At 52.5% G+C, this 19,117-nt stretch overlaps 1 protein-coding gene across 2 annotated transcripts; it reads left to right on the top strand.

Annotated features, from left to right (window-relative positions):
- Nucleotides 1–186: 186 nt before the first annotated feature.
- On the top strand, nucleotides 187–10,421 carry PIANP (PILR alpha associated neural protein). 2 transcript variants are annotated; one of them, XM_057368215.1, is made up of 6 exons: nucleotides 187–385; nucleotides 6,692–6,788; nucleotides 6,901–7,502; nucleotides 7,647–7,728; nucleotides 7,957–8,184; nucleotides 8,334–10,421. In XM_057368215.1, the coding sequence occupies exons 2-6, from the start codon at nucleotides 6,739–6,741 to the stop codon at nucleotides 8,353–8,355; spliced, it is 984 nt and encodes a 327-aa protein (XP_057224198.1). In that variant the 5' UTR covers nucleotides 187–385; nucleotides 6,692–6,738; the 3' UTR covers nucleotides 8,356–10,421. The 2 variants fall into 2 exon arrangements, with proteins under 2 accessions (XP_057224198.1, XP_057224199.1); XM_057368216.1 differs by lacking the exon at nucleotides 187–385 and having other exon boundaries at nucleotides 6,695–6,760.
- The last annotated feature ends 8,696 nt before the right edge of the window (nucleotides 10,422–19,117 follow it).

Here is a 19,117-nt window from a genome sequence, read left to right as displayed (position 1 = left end):
CGCGCTGCCCCCGCCCGGCCGCTGCCCTCGCCCGGCCGCCCCGGCGCCCCCCGCGGGCTGCAGCGGGGCCACGGTGCCGGGTGCACCCGTGCCAGCAGGCATGGGGTTAACGGGAGGCAGCGAGCGAGAGAGACAGAGACAGAGAGAGAGAAAGAGGGGCTGGACCAGTCCTCGGCAGCTGTTTATTTCAAGGCATCTCTCGCTCCCTCTCCCTCAGCCAAGGCTCAGCCTCAGCAAACCTTCCTCCTCCTCCTCCTCCTCTTCCTCCTCCTCCTCCTCCTCTCCTTCCTTCGTCCTGGCCATGAGAGGCACGGGCAGCAGCAGCTGTGCTCCCCCAGCCCCCTGTTCCGCCGCCCCGGCTGTGCCCCACTCGTCTCCCCGTAAGGTAAGTTCATCCTCTCGGCCCGGGCTTGGGGGACAGAGTGRGGACGGGGCTGCAGGGGCAGGGGGGGCGGGGAGGAGGCTGCATGCCCGTCTCCAAGTCATCTCTTCCCGTCTCCTTCCCTGTGTCCTTTCTCCCCCTTTTTCTTTTCCCTTTCCCCATCTAGGTGCTCTGTCTCCTTCTAGCTGACCGTCTCCTTCCTCCACCCTCTTTTTCCTCCTCTTTTAGTCAGGGKCAGGGGATGCCTGAGGGGCCGGGAGGGAGGGGACACAGCCGAGGGATCGTTGCCTCTTGCCCTCCAGCTCCGGGCTCCATCACAGACCTGTTGTGCTGGAGCACTGGAGCCTGCACTGAGGAAGGCGACTTCAGCCAAATTGGCGCAGCTGGAGAAAGGAAACAGAGGGGTCATCCCACCTCCTGCCTGGCCAAGGGTGCACCATGCGAGAGAGAGCAATTCAGATGTGGAGACTCAGCACTTGAAGCACTTGGATGCCCGGGAACAGTAGGAAACTGGGAGGCAGAAGATTGTCAGACTCATGACATGTATTGCAGGCAGGCACTAGATGGCAGGGGACCGGCATCCTAGAGTGCTGCTTGGAATGGGGCCACACTCACAGTTCCCAAATGCAGGGAGACTTAAGCTCAGAGGACCATTGATGGGCTTCACACGCCCATTCCCTTGCTATGAAAATGTCCAAATGCAGCATCACCGTTCCAGCTCTGCGTTCTGCCCCAGCCTAAGATTGCCGTGCCCAGCCCATAAGTGCTCACCCTGGTAGCCTGGCACGGGAATTCCCATCGGCAAGTCGCTGAACGCTGCAGGACCTGCACTGACTCAGGGCGAGCAGTGTCAGCCCCTCCGCGATCCTGCCGGATCCTCCTGGCTGCTGCCACCAGCCCCCTCAGCCTCAGACATCAGGCACAGCAGCCTGACGTGAGCCACTGCATTCCAACTGCCAGCCCCCAAATTCAGGCAGCTTTGGGAGGTGTTGTCCCCAGCCCCACGCATAGCAGGAACTCTTTTCCCGGATGGGCTTGGCATCTCCCACCACAGGGTACCAGCATTTGTATTCATGGTCCCAGCTGCCAAAACTCCTCCGAGCGCAGCAGAATTGTCTCCCGGGGTCATCTGCTCTGGGATTCCTCCCTTTGCCTGTCCCCACCCAGCTGAATACAGCAGGGCATATAAGCAACCCCTTTTCACCAGCACTGGGGTTCATGCTTCCTTCTACCAAACCAGGAATCACTGCATGTCTGCCTCTTGGACCATGAACTCTGAAGTGTTCATGGCCACTGAGAAAAATACAGGTGTGGTGTGCCTGGGGCACCACAGTGTGGGGGGGTCTCGCTGCCAGTGCCTGAACTCGCTCTGCTCAGTGCTTGGAGATAGCTGCTGTTCCGTGGTCCCAGATCACAGTCTCGTATCAGTAGCTGTCACCASAGCCCTTAATGCTGGCTGGGAGTTTAAAAAATGACAGCAAACCTAGCATTCCTTCTCTGTGAGGAGGGCTGGGTCCTCCTCAGGTTTGTTTTGATTTTTTCATCACTATTTCGAGTGGAATCGTTCCAGTGGGGGAGCTGGGTGAAGCAAGGATTTGCATGAAGCTCTCGGTGCTGCGGGGTTGCTAATGGCGAGCATTATTTCAGCCAGCAGTAAGTTTCATAATCTTGGCCCAGCTCTTGTGAATGTTCCATTTTTCAGGGTCATAAGCCTCTTTACCCTTCTTCTATCCCTTCCCCCTCTCCCCAAACTGGTTGGCAATTTCATTGTTCCAGTGGAATATATCCGTCATGTGAGGTCATCGCTGCATAAGGAGAGGTGATTGATTGCTTAGGTCACTGGGGCCTGTCCCATGCTGGGCTTTGAATGCTGGTTTGGAGACCTTGAACTGGACTATGTGCTCAAAGGCGAGGTGATGTGGGGTGCAGAGGGGCACGGTGATGCATTCCCGGCAGCTTGAGTTGCCGAGCAAACAGACTGCTGCATTCTGAACTAGCTGGAGCGCTCTGAGAGCAGACAGCTTCATTCCTAGAGGCACAGTATCACAGCAGTCAAGCTCTAGATGTTACAAAAATACAGATAGATCATCATCTGCCAGCTGAGCCAGACAGAATCGGGTGCAACTCTTCTCCCATCTCCGGATGGAAGGAGACTCTACCCGCTCCTCACTAACACGGCTTGTGTGCGCTTGGCTTCATTCAACTGCTCTCCAGTCAGAGCTGATCTCGGCTAGGCATCGAGAAARCTGTGAGATTCTCAGATTTTAAGGCCGGAGGGACCATTTTGATCATCGAGACTGACCTACAGCAGAGCACAGGCCAGAGAATTTCACCAATTTAATTTCCTGCGCCAAGCCCATAACTTCTGATTGAACTGTAGCGTCTCTTTTAGGAATACAGCCAGGCAAAGGCTGCAGGCAGTAGGGAACACACCACCTGCCTAGGTGAATTGTGCTGGTGTGTGACCCTCTTTATTAATAGTATTGTTCCTCATTTGAATTTGTCAAACTTCAGCATTTTGTAACGGAAGGTTACAGATTGCATTTGATGTGAGGGAGCTACAGAACACGGCTGGCACCTTGGTGCTTTTATTCCTGTGATGCCTTTTTTATTTGGATAGGATATACCTATGGCATTAAGGTATACAAGGATCCTGAACACGGAGAAGGAGTTATAGTAAGCGAATCCTAGGGCTTTCCCGGGGCATRGTAGAATCTGAACTCCAGAGCTCAGGGTGTCACATTCAAGGTTTAGTCTGAGCTCCCTGCTCTGAGCAGGAGTGCAGCAGGCTTTGCTCCTAGCCCTTAGGTTAGGTAAATTCTCAGCCCCTGTTGGTGAACTGGTAGATATTGCTTTGGGGCATTTCTACCAAGATTTGCTCTCTCACATCCCAGCAGCAGCGGGCCCATGCTGCGGGAGACTTACAAGAGGGAGAAAGCATAGATGGGTGTGGGGARCAGCAGCAGGATTCATGCTTCCATCCTGCAAATGCAATGAGAGCAGCTCCTAACAGATTAGCCCCAGTCTGGACTGGTGGTGGGCTCCATGTGCAGTAGCAAAGAACGTGTAATTCTTACTCACTGCTTTCAAGCACCAAGATTCACAAACTGAGCTCAATGAAGTGCCCTGGGGAAATAGCTTTGTCATTCACACTCTGTCATCTGTGCATCACAGGACTGGAACGCTGAGATGAAGGCTCTGTACCTAGAGTGAAAGTATGCAGGTTCCTGTTCAGACTCTGGGAGTAGCTCTGTCCATTTTTATTGCCCTTAGACCTGGGAAACATGTATGAAAGCAGGAGCTTTRCCATGWGGTACTGGTGCAGAAATTCAGTCTYTCTGCTCTGGCCCACAAAGGCTTCTTGAATGGTATGAGGTGGGATTTATATACCCAGTTAGTAAAAGCACTGTCATCCTCTCTCCGTTCTGAAGATCTACCAGTTTATTCAGGATCCACACTGGGAGCTGCATCCAGAGCCTAACGAAGGGCATGTGTTACGCTTGCCCTCCAACGCAGCAGGGTCCGTGCCCCGGACACAATCCCACTGCTGGTGGCTGACCGCAGAGTGCCCCAGACATGCTTTGTCTGCTGGTTTGTCAATATTCCACAGGGACATCTATGCTCCATTTCGAACATAAACACTCTGAGCACGGCAGAATYCAGCCTGCACTGGCTGGTATTTTCACCTGAAACCTTTGCTCCCACATCTTCCATGCTGTGGGAGACACCTCTGTCCTGCTCCCAGCTCCTCCACAGTCAATTCTGGGTGTGCCAGTGCAGGACACGCTCTCAGTCTTTGGCCATGATCCGATTATCAAACCRGAACGTGTTGACAGAGACCAACTGATTTTGCATCGTTTCTGCACTCACCTGGAGCCGCCTTTGTGGTGGGGGCAGTGGGAGTCACTACCTGTGGGCAGCAGAACCCGTGTACAGCAATGTCTCCAGTCTGAGGCTTGCACCCCATGTCACTGCCTCAGCATCATGTGCACATGAGGCTGTCAGTGCTGGGGCTCACCCCTCCCCCCACAGCTCATTCCAGACATGACCTGCTCCATAGGGCTGAAATTTRGGCAACTCTGTGTGAAAGCCATCCAAGATTTGACTCTGTAGGGTTTCTTATTCCCAGGCTTTAGATCCTGAAAGCCCATAGTCTGGGGTGTCATTKCTGGGGCACACAACCTCAGCTGAGAAGAGCAGCGATGTCTACATTCTGAGACCTCCCAACGAGTGAGGAGAGTGCAGCAACCCCAGCATTCCTACACGCAGGCACGTTTCTGAGGGTAGAGCCATTGCTGTTAGGAGGAGTGCTAGAGGTTACACATGCCCTCCTGCCATACCAAACTTCCCTGTGGCACTGGCACTGAGATCTACCTGCACCTGGAGAAGGTCATCCCTGCTGGGATGGCACTGTCCAGACCCACATCTGCATCCTGATGCAAACAGTCCCTGCCTCCTGAAGCCTTGAGCTGTGACTGAGAGTGCCATGCCACAAGAAGAGCAGGCTCTTCATCYCAGGGCACTACTGTCCTGTGGTGAGTCACAGGCGTGGCCCCAGGCACTCCAGGCCACCTTGAAACCCCTYCTGCAACTTGTGTGCCCTCTAGCCTGGGGATTCACACGAGGTGGTCCTCCATGCTTGGAATTCCCTCCCTTTCAAAATCCAAAATAAATTCTGCCACGGATTTGTGTTGCCAGACATGATCTTCCACGGCATCGTGATCATAATCCAGATGGCCAAGATCTCGCCAGTCTCTGGCTTCAGAGGAAACTTGCTCCACTCTGCTGCCTCTCTGCAGGGCTGCATTTTAATACTGAGTCCCCTCCAAGGCTTCGAGGTTCAGGAGCAAAGTACAAAGAAATGCTGAGAATAGCTGCTCTTTTCTCCTCATCTTCATCTCAGGATCCCTCCAGAGACTGATCTTGCCCCGGAGGGAGGGGCAGGGCACATTAGCCAACAATTCTTTTTTTTTCTGTGAACTTTGTTTAAATATTTAACAGAAGGAAACTAAAAATATCCCTGGTTAATGCAGCAGGAGCTAGACAGCTACTTAGTCTTGGGTGCCCTTCTTCCTGGCCCCTCTTCTCAGGTGTACATCACAGCAAGCACCCGGCTCTTCCCGAGGGAACAGGAAGCCTCCCACCCAGGAGGGGCTGCACTTTTAGTTCAGGGCATGGGGTGAGCAGGGGCAGATGGCAGTAACCCCTTAGARGCCGGGATGTGCAGCACAGCTGGCTCAGGGTTGGAGGGGCAGGGTTGGCCTCTGCATTGAYTCCCTCAGCCAAGCATCCCTATTTCTCCATCCTGGCTGCCACAGGAGGGCGTGACCCGGRGTTGTTGGCATTCATGCTTTCCCCTTCATGATGAAAGAGCAGGCTGAACGTCTCGCATGGGTTTTTTTGTCCTGTGTGTGCATGCCATTGTGGAGAGGATGCGGGGTCAGGCACGTAAGAGCTCACCGGGGAAGGGCTGGCACCACGCTGTGCCCAGCCAGGGGAAGGGGCAGGCAGCATGAAGGGCAGCCGTGCTGTCACCGGGCTGGTGCCCGAGGGTGCCGTGTGGCCGGGCTGAAATCGGCTGAGGGGACCAGACCTCACTCCGTGTGCTTGCTGCTCAGCCGTGGGAGGTGGGAGAGAAAAGGAGGAATAGGGGGAAAAGGGAGGGATGGGACMGTGCAGAGGACATTAAGACAAGGAGTGTGGGAAGGTAATTGCATGTTAGCTAAGAGGAAAGTAAATACTAAATATTTGATAGGCATATTTTTTCTCTTAAATTCTTTAGTGAGGCTGGACTTTTCTCGCTGATTCACTCTTTCTCAGTCGTCTTGGTTTATCACTCTCGTGCTTCCCCTCTCGCTCCCTCGCTCTGGCACACAATGAAGAGGCTCTTTTTTAATAAATGGATTACACGCTCCACACTATAAATAAACACARGAATTAAGATTCCAACTTGTTCCAGTGATAAGCAAACAAAGATGAAGAATCCCCCTCTCGGCCCTCAGACAGGAGAGTCCCTGGGGAAGCCACGCATGTGCCTGGGCACGTGTGCTCCAGAGATCGCTCCTTGCTTTTGTGAGCATATGCTAACGCATGTGTTTCTGTGTGGAGTTGGCATCCGGGGGGACAGCAATGCACCTCGGTGCATGGGGGGCACAGGAGCAGGAGAGGGTGCATGCGTGTGTGCATGGACTCCCTTGATCCTGCCTGCCAGGAGCGGGAACTCGCCTGGGGTGGCACATGCTGCCTGCAAGGAAAGAGCCGTCGCTGCAGCATGAGGGGACACTGACACCCCTCCCTTTTGGTTCCCAGTGAAGAAGATGAGACAAGATCCTGACTGAGCAAAGACACTGTTGCATATGAGATGGAGCCCAGTGCCTGGTAGGTTCACAGCTTCCCACAGTGGCAGGTGAGGCGGGAAGAAAACAGGAGTGTGGGTGGTGGGCTGCTCCCAGCTGCTTGGCCTTTCAGCGGGAGGGACGTTTCAGATCTGGCTCTCTTCTTCTTCCCCCACCCCACAGCAGGATGCCTCCGCTCCTCGCTCGCATCCACTCCCTGCAGCTGTGGCATCTCCTCCTCGTCGTCTTGGCCGTCCCTCCTCCTGGCACATGGTCTCTTCGCTCTCGGGGCCCGGCGGCCGCTCGGCCTCTTTGCACCCGCCGGAGCCCCTCGGCCCCGCGGTCCATCTGCATCTGGGAAAGGACCTCGCAGTCGGAGCGGGATTCCCGCTCAGATTCCCGCTCGGATTCCCGCTCGGATTCCCGCTCGGCCCTGCCGCGCCAGCGCGCCCTGCCCGTGCGGGGAGCGGAGCTGCGGCACGTGGTGCGGCTGAGGCGCCAGGCTGCGGGGGCCCGGCCCGCCACCCCCTCTGGATTTGAGGATGGCATGCCCTCCTCCCAGTACCCCTGGGCCATTGTGTGGGGTCCCACGGTGTCAGATGAGGATGGAGGTGACGCAAACTCAGCCAACCCAGGCTTCCCACCGCTGGGATACACCTTTGTCTCRCCACACGGGATAGCGACGGCGCAGCCCAACTCCCACTCGCTCCTGCACAACGCAGGGCTCAACCTGCGTGAGACCCCGGCTACCCTGCGGCCTTTCCTGTTCGGGCCCCGGGGGGAAGGTAAATGTGCCCTTTGCCTCTTTCACCCCAGCCCCTACAGGAGCAGCTTCTCCTGTAAAACTCACCAGGAACCTCTCCTTGCCCTGCTGCTCTCTGGGGACTGGAGGGAGTGGCCATCACAACCTTCACTCCCTTGTCTCACAGGTGTGGACCCCCAGCTGTATGTCACCATCACCATCTCCATAATCATTGTTCTGGTTGCCACTGGAATCATATTCAAGTTCTGGTGAGTGGGGTTTGGGCTGATGGAGGGTCCCACTGGGTCGGTGTCTACAGGAAGACTGTGGGCTTGGGACCCCCTTGTCCCAGGGGTGGCGATCTGGTGCTGCAGTCCCTTGCAAGGTTTGGCACTCAGCCACACTGGGCTCTAATGCTGAGTGCAGCGGGGTCCGTCCCACAAACCTCTTGTCACCAAGGGCTTGTCTCTTTACCTCATCCCTCGCTCTCTCCAAAGCTGGGACCGTAATCAGAAACGCCGGCGTCACTCGGGGCAGCAGAGCAGCGGGAGGCAGCAGGAGAGCCAGCAGCCTCTCACGGACCTCTCCCCCACCACTGTCAGCATCCTGGGGCCCTAYGGCGACCCCCTGACCCCCACGCCTGAGGCAGTGGAGTCCAGGCAGGGCCAGGAGGGTGCAGAGAARCTGGGTGGCCATGGGAAGAACGCAGCCTTCCAGCTCAACCGGTGAGTGTCCAGTGAGCTGGGGCAGGAGGGGCTGGCAGGGGACAGGGGCACGGGCACACCGAGGCAGGGCAAAGGTGACGGAGGTTAGCTGGGGTGGTGGGTTGGGGCAGTGTAAACGCTAATCAATTTGCAATTTCTCTTTACCTCAGGATCCCACTGGTGAACCTGTGAAGCTCCTGGGAGAGGCTGAGCTGGCTCCCCCACCCTTCTGTCACAGCTGGCGAGCGCAGACTCCGGCCGCCTCTGCTACCCCAGGAAAGAACAACCTCCTTGTGCCACGGCCCACCACCACCACCATTATTAACTAACCCCACTGGGACATGCCTGGGCAAATGGATGAGCTGGGCCTCCTTAGCCTCCTGCTGGGGGAAGGTTGGGGACTGCCCTGCCCACACAGGACAGGGTGATGAGAGAGCAGGATGGTGGGAGGGAAGACAGCTGGTGGTGTGAAATCTTGACCTCCCCAGCCCCTCTCCGAGCACATGTGCACCGACACACTTGGATCTCCGCAACTCTCTCACCAGTGCATGCCTGACATCGGGGGTAGGCAAGGTGGAAAGGTGTACCCCTGTCCCCATGGGGCCTCACCCCTCCGTGTGTCCCTTCCCATGTCGTGTGCTTTGCAGTGAACGTCTGGAGTTCAATGGCTGCAGGATTGCCCGCCAGGTGGCTCGGATGGTGGCAACTTCATTTGTTCCTGAGACCTTGGCCCTCCTGAGAGTCCCAAGGGTGGGTGAAGCTTGGGCAGAAGAGGCTCACAGAGCACCTGGCCCCCATCAACAACCCATTTCCTTGAAGGAAATACTATCTTTCCCCTAAATGGAAGATATTCACATCTTTCCAGTTTCTTTCTGCCTAGCACTCATTTGGTTTTTTTTTCTCTTCAGCTTGTATCTTCCTCACTCTGTCCTCTACATTTTTTTCCCTCATTTCCCACCYTGCTGCCACTTCTCTTGCCAGTTAAAGTTGGAAAATATTCCTTTAGCTTACCAAATGTTTTGATCTGTTGAAARTCACCTTGCTGTCCCTCTCCACCCCCCTCCAGTCCTTCAGCAAGGGTTTTCTGAAGAACACCAATCTCTGATGATGCTTTCCAGAAAATCTGAGGTGAAGGCAAGGCCTCTGCTCACTCTGTTATTTAGCAAGTGTCCTGTACACAGCTAAAGTGTGGCATGCAGACATAGCTGGGCATGAGGAACTTGAGTTTTGCTGGGGAGAGGTAGAGAATTGCTTTCAGACACTCCTGGCACAGGCAACAAGGCAGAAAATGGGGACTCTGTGCCTGGGATGACCAAGAGCAATTTAGACCTGACCTTAGGAACATTGGAAGGGTTGCCATGTACTGCTGGTAGGTCTCTCCTGGACTGAAGGTGACTGGAAACCCACGAGGCAGTGCTCATCAAAGGCTTGGGAGAGGGGATATCTGGGCCCCCAAGTGAAGCTTCACTCAGTTCCCCAGCTGGTTAGACACTGAAAGCAGTGGCACAGGTATTTGTCCAAACTGGTTGCCTGGGCATGTCCCTCTGGGCTGTGGTGGCCTGTGGGGCAGGCAGCCACACTGTCACTTAYTTGTGTGAACAAGGTCCGTGCATCTCCACCTCTCCTATGCATGGACCTATGGGTGTCACTTTGAGGAAGTGTGAGATGGCAAATTTCAGCTTAATGACAATAGTTGCTCTTTCTTAGCTTTTATGGACACCTTCAAATTAATTAAAACCCCACACTGAAGTGAAAAGATGCACATTTAGGTAAGGTTGTCCCTACAAACACCTTCAGCCTCTGGATTGATGTGGCCAGAGGCAGGAAAATCACCTACAATCTGAAGGCCCTAATGCACCATACAAGATCTCTGACAAAAGTAATCTTGGAGAGAGGGAAGCGGCCCTTTCATCCTTTAYGTCTGCATTAAAAGCCTGCTCTTTATAGGACAAAGCACAGGGAATTTCATAAGAGGCCTGGTTCTGCCCGTTTACCCAGCTGAACTATTAGGTGTTCTGGGGTCCCATCTGACTCACTGTGAAGGGCATTTAAATGAGAGTGTAAATTACAATAAGCTTCCCAAAACAGTACAGGTTTGGAGAAAATGACAGGTCAAATAAAATTACTGGCTTATTAAAAGCACAGAGTGGCTGAAAGATGTAGGTGGAAAAGGACTCTGGAGATCTCTAGTTAAGCACAGGTTGAGTCTGTGCTTACAGCAGGGGATATTRGTGCTTTACCATAGATTGATCTGTTACTGAGCCAGCCCGTTCTTATTCAGGATCCATGCAAGGCTTTGGTGGACATTTAAGCTGCAGATGGACAGGGAAGGACAGTGGCTGTTCCTGCTTGCTGCCCCATTCATTGCTGCCCCTGTTCCCCCTCTCCCTGGCACATCCCTGCTGGGGAAGGACATCTGCATGCAGCCTGCAGGAGGCTGCACTGCTGATTGCTGGCAATTTACAATATAATGCCTTGAACTGGTTGAAGTAATCTTCCAGACCAGATTAATCAGATTGTTCTTTGATCAACAGCATTTGTTGAAACAAGGCCAGAGTTTAGACGCTTCCACTTCAAGGGCTGTCCTTGGATTTTCCACATGCTGTCTGGAGAGAAGGTTTGTAAGAAAGTGGCAGGGGACCACAGGAGGCATAGTGAAAACATTTTCCAACAACACTTGATGTGGGGAAACCCTATGCTCTCCTGGCCAGGCTTTTGTAAATTCTGCAAACAAATCAGATTTTGGTGATTTGGGTTTTTTTCCCACCCCTTTTTACTTGTCTCTGGTTTTGGTAAAAGTATTTTCAGGGAGTGAAACCTTTCACGGATACTGTCRTAAGGGGAAAGCTGGTGAAGCTGTATAGAGAAAATTCTTAACAAYAGCAGAAGTTTGGGTATGATGAACATATTTTCTAAGAACAATTTTCCTAGCCAAATATGTTTTTATGATAGTCATTCAATCTCTCACACAAAAAAGGTTAGATACAGGGAAACAACTTCATTGTCCTGCCCAAACTTTCATTGCTATGCTTTATTCCYGGAACAAAACAATCATGAACACATGTTCCTGTGTTCCAGGACACACAAGCTTCTTCCAGTCAATAAATAATCTCACTGGATCTGTTTTCTCCATGACTGGAGCCTTACAAACCATCTTCCCCTACACAGACTGGAGCCAGAGCATGCCTGAGGTCTCTACCAGGCCCAGGGTAATATTTTGTAGGATGTGCACATGGATGGGTTGACAGCACTGAGTACCAAGCCAGGGCAGAGGCCAGCACCTTCTTAGTCACTGACCATCAGGTTTCCCTGTCTTCTAGATAAACAGAGGAGAAATAGAAATTTTACAGAGAGAAAAGTGTGCAGGGAAACCAACTGGAAGAGTTCATAGTCTTGGGCTAATCCTTCCCAACRTTCCTGTGCTATTAAAAGGGAAAGTCCACATGGGCTGAGCGAGATGAAGTAACTGTGTCTCTGCTGAGCTCYTGGAGAGCCCTGGCTTTGTTAACATTAGGCTGGTCTCGCTGTGAGCACAGTGGAAGGGAGGGAAGGTCTGAGGGAGAGCCTCTCCCTGTACTGTTTTGAAGCAGGAACAGGAGCCTCYTTCTCTACCCAAGAGAGTGGAATGACCACAAAGCCAAATCCTGCTTGGGCTTTCCCATGTGGGTGCAGACTTCCAGGGTGTGCTTCCACACCTCTCCTCCAGTCCAAATTCCAGGGACTCACATTCAGCCAAGCRTCCCAAAATTTTAGAGAGGGCTATCTACCTCTTCCTCAATGGCACCCAAGTGCCCTCGCAAATCTGGTCCTTTCATTTCCCACTCCATTTCCCAATGAAAAAAACACTTGGAAAGGAGTGGTTTGTTCATTCCCTGCAAATTCTCAAACACGACCACCTTGAGACTGTTGTGAACTAACCTGTGGTTTTGTTTTGTCCCTCTGACAAACCACACCTGTGGCACAGCCTTAGAGCTGAGACCTGCAGCACAAAAGTCCTGGGTCAAACTCCAGCTCCCCAGCTGCATCCCTGCTAATGTCCCATTCTAGTCCTAGCCCTATCCTGGCAGGATCACAGAGAGAGGTCCCCTCCCTTCACCAACTGCCGGCTCTCTACTCCTCTTTTCCTGTTGTTTCCCCTCTCCCATTATTTTCCCTCTTCCCACTCCTGTCCTGTACCATGATCTCCCTCCAGGTTCTCTCTCTCYTCCTACTGTTTCGCTCTCCCTACKCCTCTCTTGTTGTCCCCTTGCCACTCGGTCTTGTTCTGTCACGGCTTCCATCCTCCCCTCCGGCCTCCCTCCTGTTCCCCTGCTCAGTCTCGCTCTTSCCCCTCCCCTGCCCTTGTGCGCTGTGATATATATTTTTGTAGGATTTCTCCTTGTGGTGAAATATTCAAATCTTGTGGGATGTTAGTTTCAACATTTTTAAATAAAACTTTGCAAAATATTGAAAGCCGAGCTCTTGCTGCTGTGAAAGGTGCCACACTGGAAAAGTCATGGTGAAATGACACCRATTGTACCCTGGGCAGACCCCAGCRGGATKGRGGCTCAGAYTCCTGGCATCCCATACTCTCTTTTTGAGAGTAGAGGGAGCAATTTGGCGCTGTGTCCATCCTACCTTGGTCTCTTTACTGGCTAAAGAGGCTCTTTGACCACCCTCATTCATTTCCATGGGAGGTGGCCCCCGGTGGCGGAGGAGCCCTTCTTCACCCACTTCCCATCCAAAGCTGCTGTCCTGCCTCTGGAGCTGCTGCCTCCCGCACACGCGCTGGGCTGTTTGTCACACGCGGCTCACGATGTGGGCCAGAGTGTCCACGAGAGGTGACAGAAGCCGCGGGGAAGGGAGGGACATACAGCGCTGCAGGCGCAGAAGCCTCCCTCACTCTGTTCCCCGCGGCTGCCTCCGCAATTTCTATTTACAGCCCTGCTGCCTCCCCTCCTGGCCACAGTGCTGCTGCTGTTGCTGGTTTCCAGGGCTTTTCTGTAATTAAGCATCCTTGTCTCCTGCAACTCCTCCACTTAGCAAGCCGGCGGCAATCGGGGCTGCGGGCGGGAGGCGCATCAGGCTCGCTGGCCGCTCCGAAGGGCTGATCCCCGGCAAGGGCCGGAAGATTGCTGGTGCTGGGGATGGTTCCCAGCCCTGCTCACTCTGCCCTGTCGCTCTCTGCGKYCTTTGGGCACTGGARGTRCCCCTGATCCGGGGCGTTACTGTTRTAGGAAGGAMCAGGCTTCCCAGATCARACCTGACCTTGRTCTGTGGGGTTTCTGCCCACTGGAAGGACCCTTCGTGCTGCAGAAATCCTGTGCCCTGGACAGGATCTCTGTGGGTTGGAGGTGGCCCCAGGCCAGAGAGCAGACACAYTCTTGCGGTGGCTGTCCCGGGGTACACACGCACAAGGGGCTGAACAACACCTCTTCTGTCCCTGTGCTGAGTGTGAGAGGACAGATTCCTTGACCCCTGTTGCTTTAGGTGGAAGATCCKCTCCAGTCAGTGGCTTTGGGGCTGGGCAGGCTGCAGAGACTTGACAGAGGTGGCGATAGATTCTCATTGTGCTGAAATTACACTGATGTACTCATTGGTGCAGTGAAATGTTTTGCACAAACCTCATCTCCTTCCAGCCAGAGCTTCAGCCCTTCCTGCTGACTTYTCTGTCATCAGATGATTTTCCTCTGGTGCCCTCTCTGCACAGGCTGGGGCTGCAGGCACTCAGCCAAACACACCCCATTTCACCAGGACTCACTCYGACTCACAGGAGAAGCTCCACAAGCTGCCCCTTATTCTTCCGGCTTCCTGGAACACCGACTCCCGCTGTAGTCCCCTCCCATCACCACGCCCCACTACATCACTCCAACCCACCTGCCCGTGTTGACTTCCCACTCTTCCAGTCTGGTCCCAGCCCGGACTCCTTTTCCAGCATGTCCCTTCCTTTCCAGTCTCCAGTTTTGCCTCCTTCCTTAGTATCTCCCCCGCATCCTGTTCTCCAACAGGGAGCTAGCACTGGGAGTTGCATGCTGAATGAGGACAGCAGAGATGGAAGGAATGAATGCAATCATTTAAATCAAAGAAGAACATCTAAAACCTGTACAATTATTTCAAGACATATAAAAATCACCCTAATGAGTGGTCGAAAAACAAGCATGAGGTGTTGGTGGTTGCTGTGATTTCCTGGGAAAGAGAGTAGTTCAGAAAAACATTTTGAAAACATCTCCAAAATCTGGGATTCCCTCCAGCTGAGTGCCTTCTATAACCTGCAATAAATTATCCCATTATGGGAGAAAAAAAAAACAGGCAACTTTCAGCCTGTATTGGAAGTGTCTGTATTGCAGGGATGTAGCAGCAACCAACAACACTTGCTTACCTCCCCTGCTCAAGGACCTTTTCCAGAGCTGTGGCTGGAAATTAAGACTTCATGTGCTCTGGCTCTGCCTCCTTCTCAGGCCTGTCCTTCTGGATATCATTCCTTTGTGTGCCTTTTCAGCACACTTTGCAAGAGAGCCATCCAGACATCATGGGCATGCYGAGAGTGGCAGGAAAACACTTGTGGAGCTGGGGGCACCACGGTGCTCCTCGGGGTGGGTGTGGAGAGGGCATGGCAGCRTGGACAAGCTGTGCTAACTCAAGCGTGAGCCTTTGTGCAGGGGGAATGRAGGGCTTCCATCAGAGGTAGCTCTGCACTCTACTAAAGGGACCTGGCTGTGTGGATGGCCATTTAATTAGGAGAAATGTGCAACTTGAAACTGCCATAAAGAGTCRCCCTGAAACAAGCAACCTCTCATTTCAGCATCATGTAAAAGAGTTGAGTAGCTCCCTTGGTTCATTCCTGCTTTGATCCTCAGAGGCAGAATTGAATCTTTATTGAGAGCTGCTGTGTCTCCGAGTGCACATTGCACTCAGTGAATAATAGGCCATTCAGTGACGCATTCCACATTGATCCAAAGCCCAGCTTTCTCTGGGAGTGACCAGAATGCAAGCAAAACCATCTTCAACCTCAGATCAATCCTCACAAGGCATCTGTAAGGGGAGCAAATGCCAGTCTCTGCTCCAGGGCCCTGTCCTGCCTCTCTGTGGCTCCTAGTTAGCGCTCCAGTGGCAGGAGAGCGGATGCTCTAGGGCAGCCAGTCTAGTTTGAAGCTCAGACTTTGTCGACAGCTGGACATACCACAAGGGTTCAACAAACAAGCAAGCAAACAAGCCCGGGGTGACTTGTTTTCTGTCAGAGGAGCATGGTACGATGCCTACAGCATGAACTGGTCAAATCTGAGTTACAGCCTAGCCTGGCTAAGGAGACAGCTGATTTCCTCGTTAGTTTGCCTAAGAAAGGATGCCACAATCACAGGCATCGTGATTCTGTCAGGTACTAGCTAAGCCTTGGTGAGGTGACAYAGACAGTAGAAGCTTTCTGAGCCCTTCCCAAACCAAGAGGCAGCGTGTGGTGGGTGTCCTCTGCTAGTGTCAGGGGAGTCAATCCAGCCCAGTTAGCACACCATGAACACCCATAGTTTTGTCTGAATGAGTTCATTAACCAAAACATGAGTGCAGTGTTAAAGGTAAGGTGTGTTGAAGGTAAACACACCTTCAGTGGAGGCTTGTGTTGGTCTTACTATTTTCATTCAGACCCATTTGGCAACACCAGGATGAGTTATCTAAGCCCGAAATGGTGTCTCTCCCGTGCCTTTTTCTGCTTTGCCAGTTCTTTTCTTGTGTGACATATTACATGTGAGTGAACATCACACAAATGAGGTCCAAGGCTCTGCTTCGTGTTATCCTGCATAGGCTGGATACACAGCAGGAACCCTAAGAGGTTCCTTTATAACGAGATTTCTCTTATACCAAGCATCATGACCTCCATGACAAAACTGAGGACTAAAAAGACTGTCCTGGGTAATGTGGGTTTCTTGTAGTTACTCACATTGGCCAGCTTATTTATAGCTCCCTACTCAGTGCAGTAATTCTGAGTGCAGGATATGGGGAAGAGACAGATTTTCCCCTTGTACCTGCAAGTTAGAGGAGAGCTGGGACAAAAGGATGACTAAGTATAACACTGCCTCTTCTAGGGTTTTGGTGACAGTTCTTTGTTGATACTCAGACTGTCCTGCAGGGAGAAACAAATTGCCTAACTAAAATATAAGGAGCTGAGGCTGTCAATCAAAGGCTTAAAGAGAAGTATAGGGGACCAAGAACATGAAGGAGGACAGGAAAAGGCAAGGTGAGGAGAGAGTGGGCAGAATCAGAAATTGTGGCTAGGACTAAATGATGAGGCTGGAAGGAGATGTAGGGTCAGAGGAAGGGATCAAAATAGAAATTTAGAGCTAGGGGGCATTAAAAGCACAGGGTATATGAAGACAAGGTGGGTAAAGCAGAGCTCTGTGAGCTCACAGGGACCAGAGTGCTGYCAACACCAAAGACTGAGTTTAGCCTGAGCATTTACCCAGCTCTTCTGACCCTTCCAGCTGTTTCAGGAGCAGCAGTTGAATCCTCCCCTGTCTGCCTGCCTCCTGGGGACTGAAGGGAAGGGGAAGCACATGCTCATGGGTCAGCCCTCAGAGCTCAGCCTCCCTGCTGCAGTTCTGACCCAGCCCATGTGTCAGAGATGCAGGACGGTCACAAAATGTAGGTCAGCGGCTGAAAATCCCTTTTGCAGGTTTAAAGGTCTCAGCCCTCTGGTGTTTGCTCCAAAGGATGATGCATTCCCATTTAAGAATGTTGCTCCCTTGTCTTGGTTCCTTGGCTATGGTGGTTGTTTGGCCATCATTTTCCAGGAGCTGAGATGGAGCCCGCTTCCTGTGACCTACAGAGGTTCCAAGAACTAAGCAATAGAGCTGCACTCTGAACATGCACAGCACTGAGACCACCAAAAATGAAGCTGTCACTGTCTGCCCTTGTGTTCTCAGAGCCAGTCTTTTGGCCACTAGCCTTTACCACTAAAGGGCAAAGACAGTACCATCTGGAGCAGTGGCTGGTGATGGAGGAGTCCCTTAGGCCTGGAAATCAATGCATTGGAAAGCCCTGGAAGAATGATGCATGAAGRAAGTGCTTGGCAGCTTGAAGCCAAGGATGCAAATGGAAAGGAAGGAGTGAGTAGGGGTATGAAACAGTGACCACYGTCCTCTTCACCCGCTGGAAGGTTCTGCCGGGAAAGAAGCACATGATAACCTGACTCCAAGCATCTCTCAGGATGGTGGATGRAGGGAGAAGCTGGTGTTTCACAACTTCTGAGCTGGCTTTGCATCCTGGGTGGTTGCTGCCATTTGTTTTCTTCTTCGGTGATAATTGTACGTCGTTTCTCTGCACGGTTCACTGCACAAATGATTTCACACACCCGCCCGAGCTGTGCTTTATTGTATTTTGTTTAAATATGCGAAATTGTATGCAACTCCATGTGACGTCTTATGCAAATYGCTTCTTGTGTTACTGTGCATATTTGAAATTAATTTGAGTATGATCACAGCCCTGACTCTGAAGCCATTGTTTAGACTGAGCACTCACCCATSTCCCCTGATCCTTCCAGTTATCTCAGGAGCAGCAGCCTGAGCTTCCCCYGCCTGCCTCAGCCTTGATCCAGAGGAAACGTGCACTGGAGGTGACACAGCTTAGATRAAGGTCATGTCCCAGGCCTCTGCTGAGTTTGCCAGAAACTGAGTATTTTAATGGGGAAGCTGGAACACCAAACTCATGTCCCAGAAGGGTCTGCAGACATCTATTCATGGGGAGCAAATTTTAATCCCTGCAGAGCCAAGCTAGACTCTGGACMGGGATGTACCATCCAGTGGTTCAGCAGCTCACCAAAATACCCAAAGGCAGCTAGGCTTAGAAGAAAGCACTGGTGTTAAAATGTCAGGAATTAAAGATGCTTTCTCGAGAAGCTTGTTAACAATCTGCCCTTTCTGGCAGTGGATCTGCAGATATAAGGCAAATGCTATGCTCTACATGCAGGTGCTCTGTGTTTTTAAAAAGACCAGATTCCRTTAAAAACATCTACTAAACACACCAGCCACAACATAGGCAACAATATATTATCTACACTAATCTCTGAACACATTCAAGCCACATTTCAGCAACATTCTTCATGCTAATTTTCCCTTTTCTCCTCTTCTTGGTTATGAGTCAGCAGCTAGGCTTGAAACCCCTAACCTTCATCACTGAGGAAAGATGCAGACGTCACTCTGGCAAGGCCTTAATCGTCTGTTAAASAACAGAAAAGAGACAGTCAACCACTGAGTTTGCTGTAACTCCTGCTTTATCCCTGGCTCCTATAATCCACTGTAATCAGGCAGTGCAGTGTTTCATGCGAGGATTTCTGTGTTGGGCATTTGAGTGCAGGTGGGTGCCAGGTGGCAGGGGTGGCTGGAGCTGTGGGCCACGTCCCAGGGCTGCTGGTGTCCAGGGCTGCTGGTGTCCAGGGCCACTGGTGTCCAGGGCTGCTGGTGTCCAGGGCTGGCAGCAGAAGGAGTGAGGCAGGCGGTGCTCCAAGGCAGATGCAGCTGGTTCACTGTAGCACCCAGCCCACGGCTGCCCTGGGAGAGCTGCTGTCATCGTTCCCCTTGACAGATGCTCCTGGAGCATCCCCCGCTCTTATCCCCTTTTGCCATCCTGTGCCAAGCTGGTCTCATTCAGCTGACTGCAGTCTCTGGGAAAGGGGCAATGGATGGACTCTGGGCACCCATCAGTACCTGGCAGGGTTCTAAGGCAATGGGGGAGCTGGCATCAAAGCCACTGCATGCCCAGGTCACACTCCCCTGGGCTGCCGTGTGGAGGAGCCCTCTTCTGCTCACCAGAAATCCCCTGAGATCTGGAAGACACCCAATCATCACCTGAAGCAATTGATCTTGGGCCTGCCTGTCACATGCTGTCCCCTCCAATTTTCTGTGTTTATCTCTCTGCACGCTGGAGGCAGGAGGATGCACATCCTGCACTCCCTGGGTAATTACAGCCCTACAGCACTCTGCAGTATCCC

This window comes from Malurus melanocephalus, unplaced genomic scaffold (genome assembly GCF_030028575.1).
Source record: "Malurus melanocephalus ecotype Western Australia unplaced genomic scaffold, MMel_1.1 scaffold_89, whole genome shotgun sequence".
Lineage (NCBI taxonomy): Eukaryota > Metazoa > Chordata > Aves > Passeriformes > Maluridae > Malurus > Malurus melanocephalus.
Note: the sequence above shows the minus strand (reverse complement) of the source record. Positions and strands in the feature narration are given on the sequence as shown.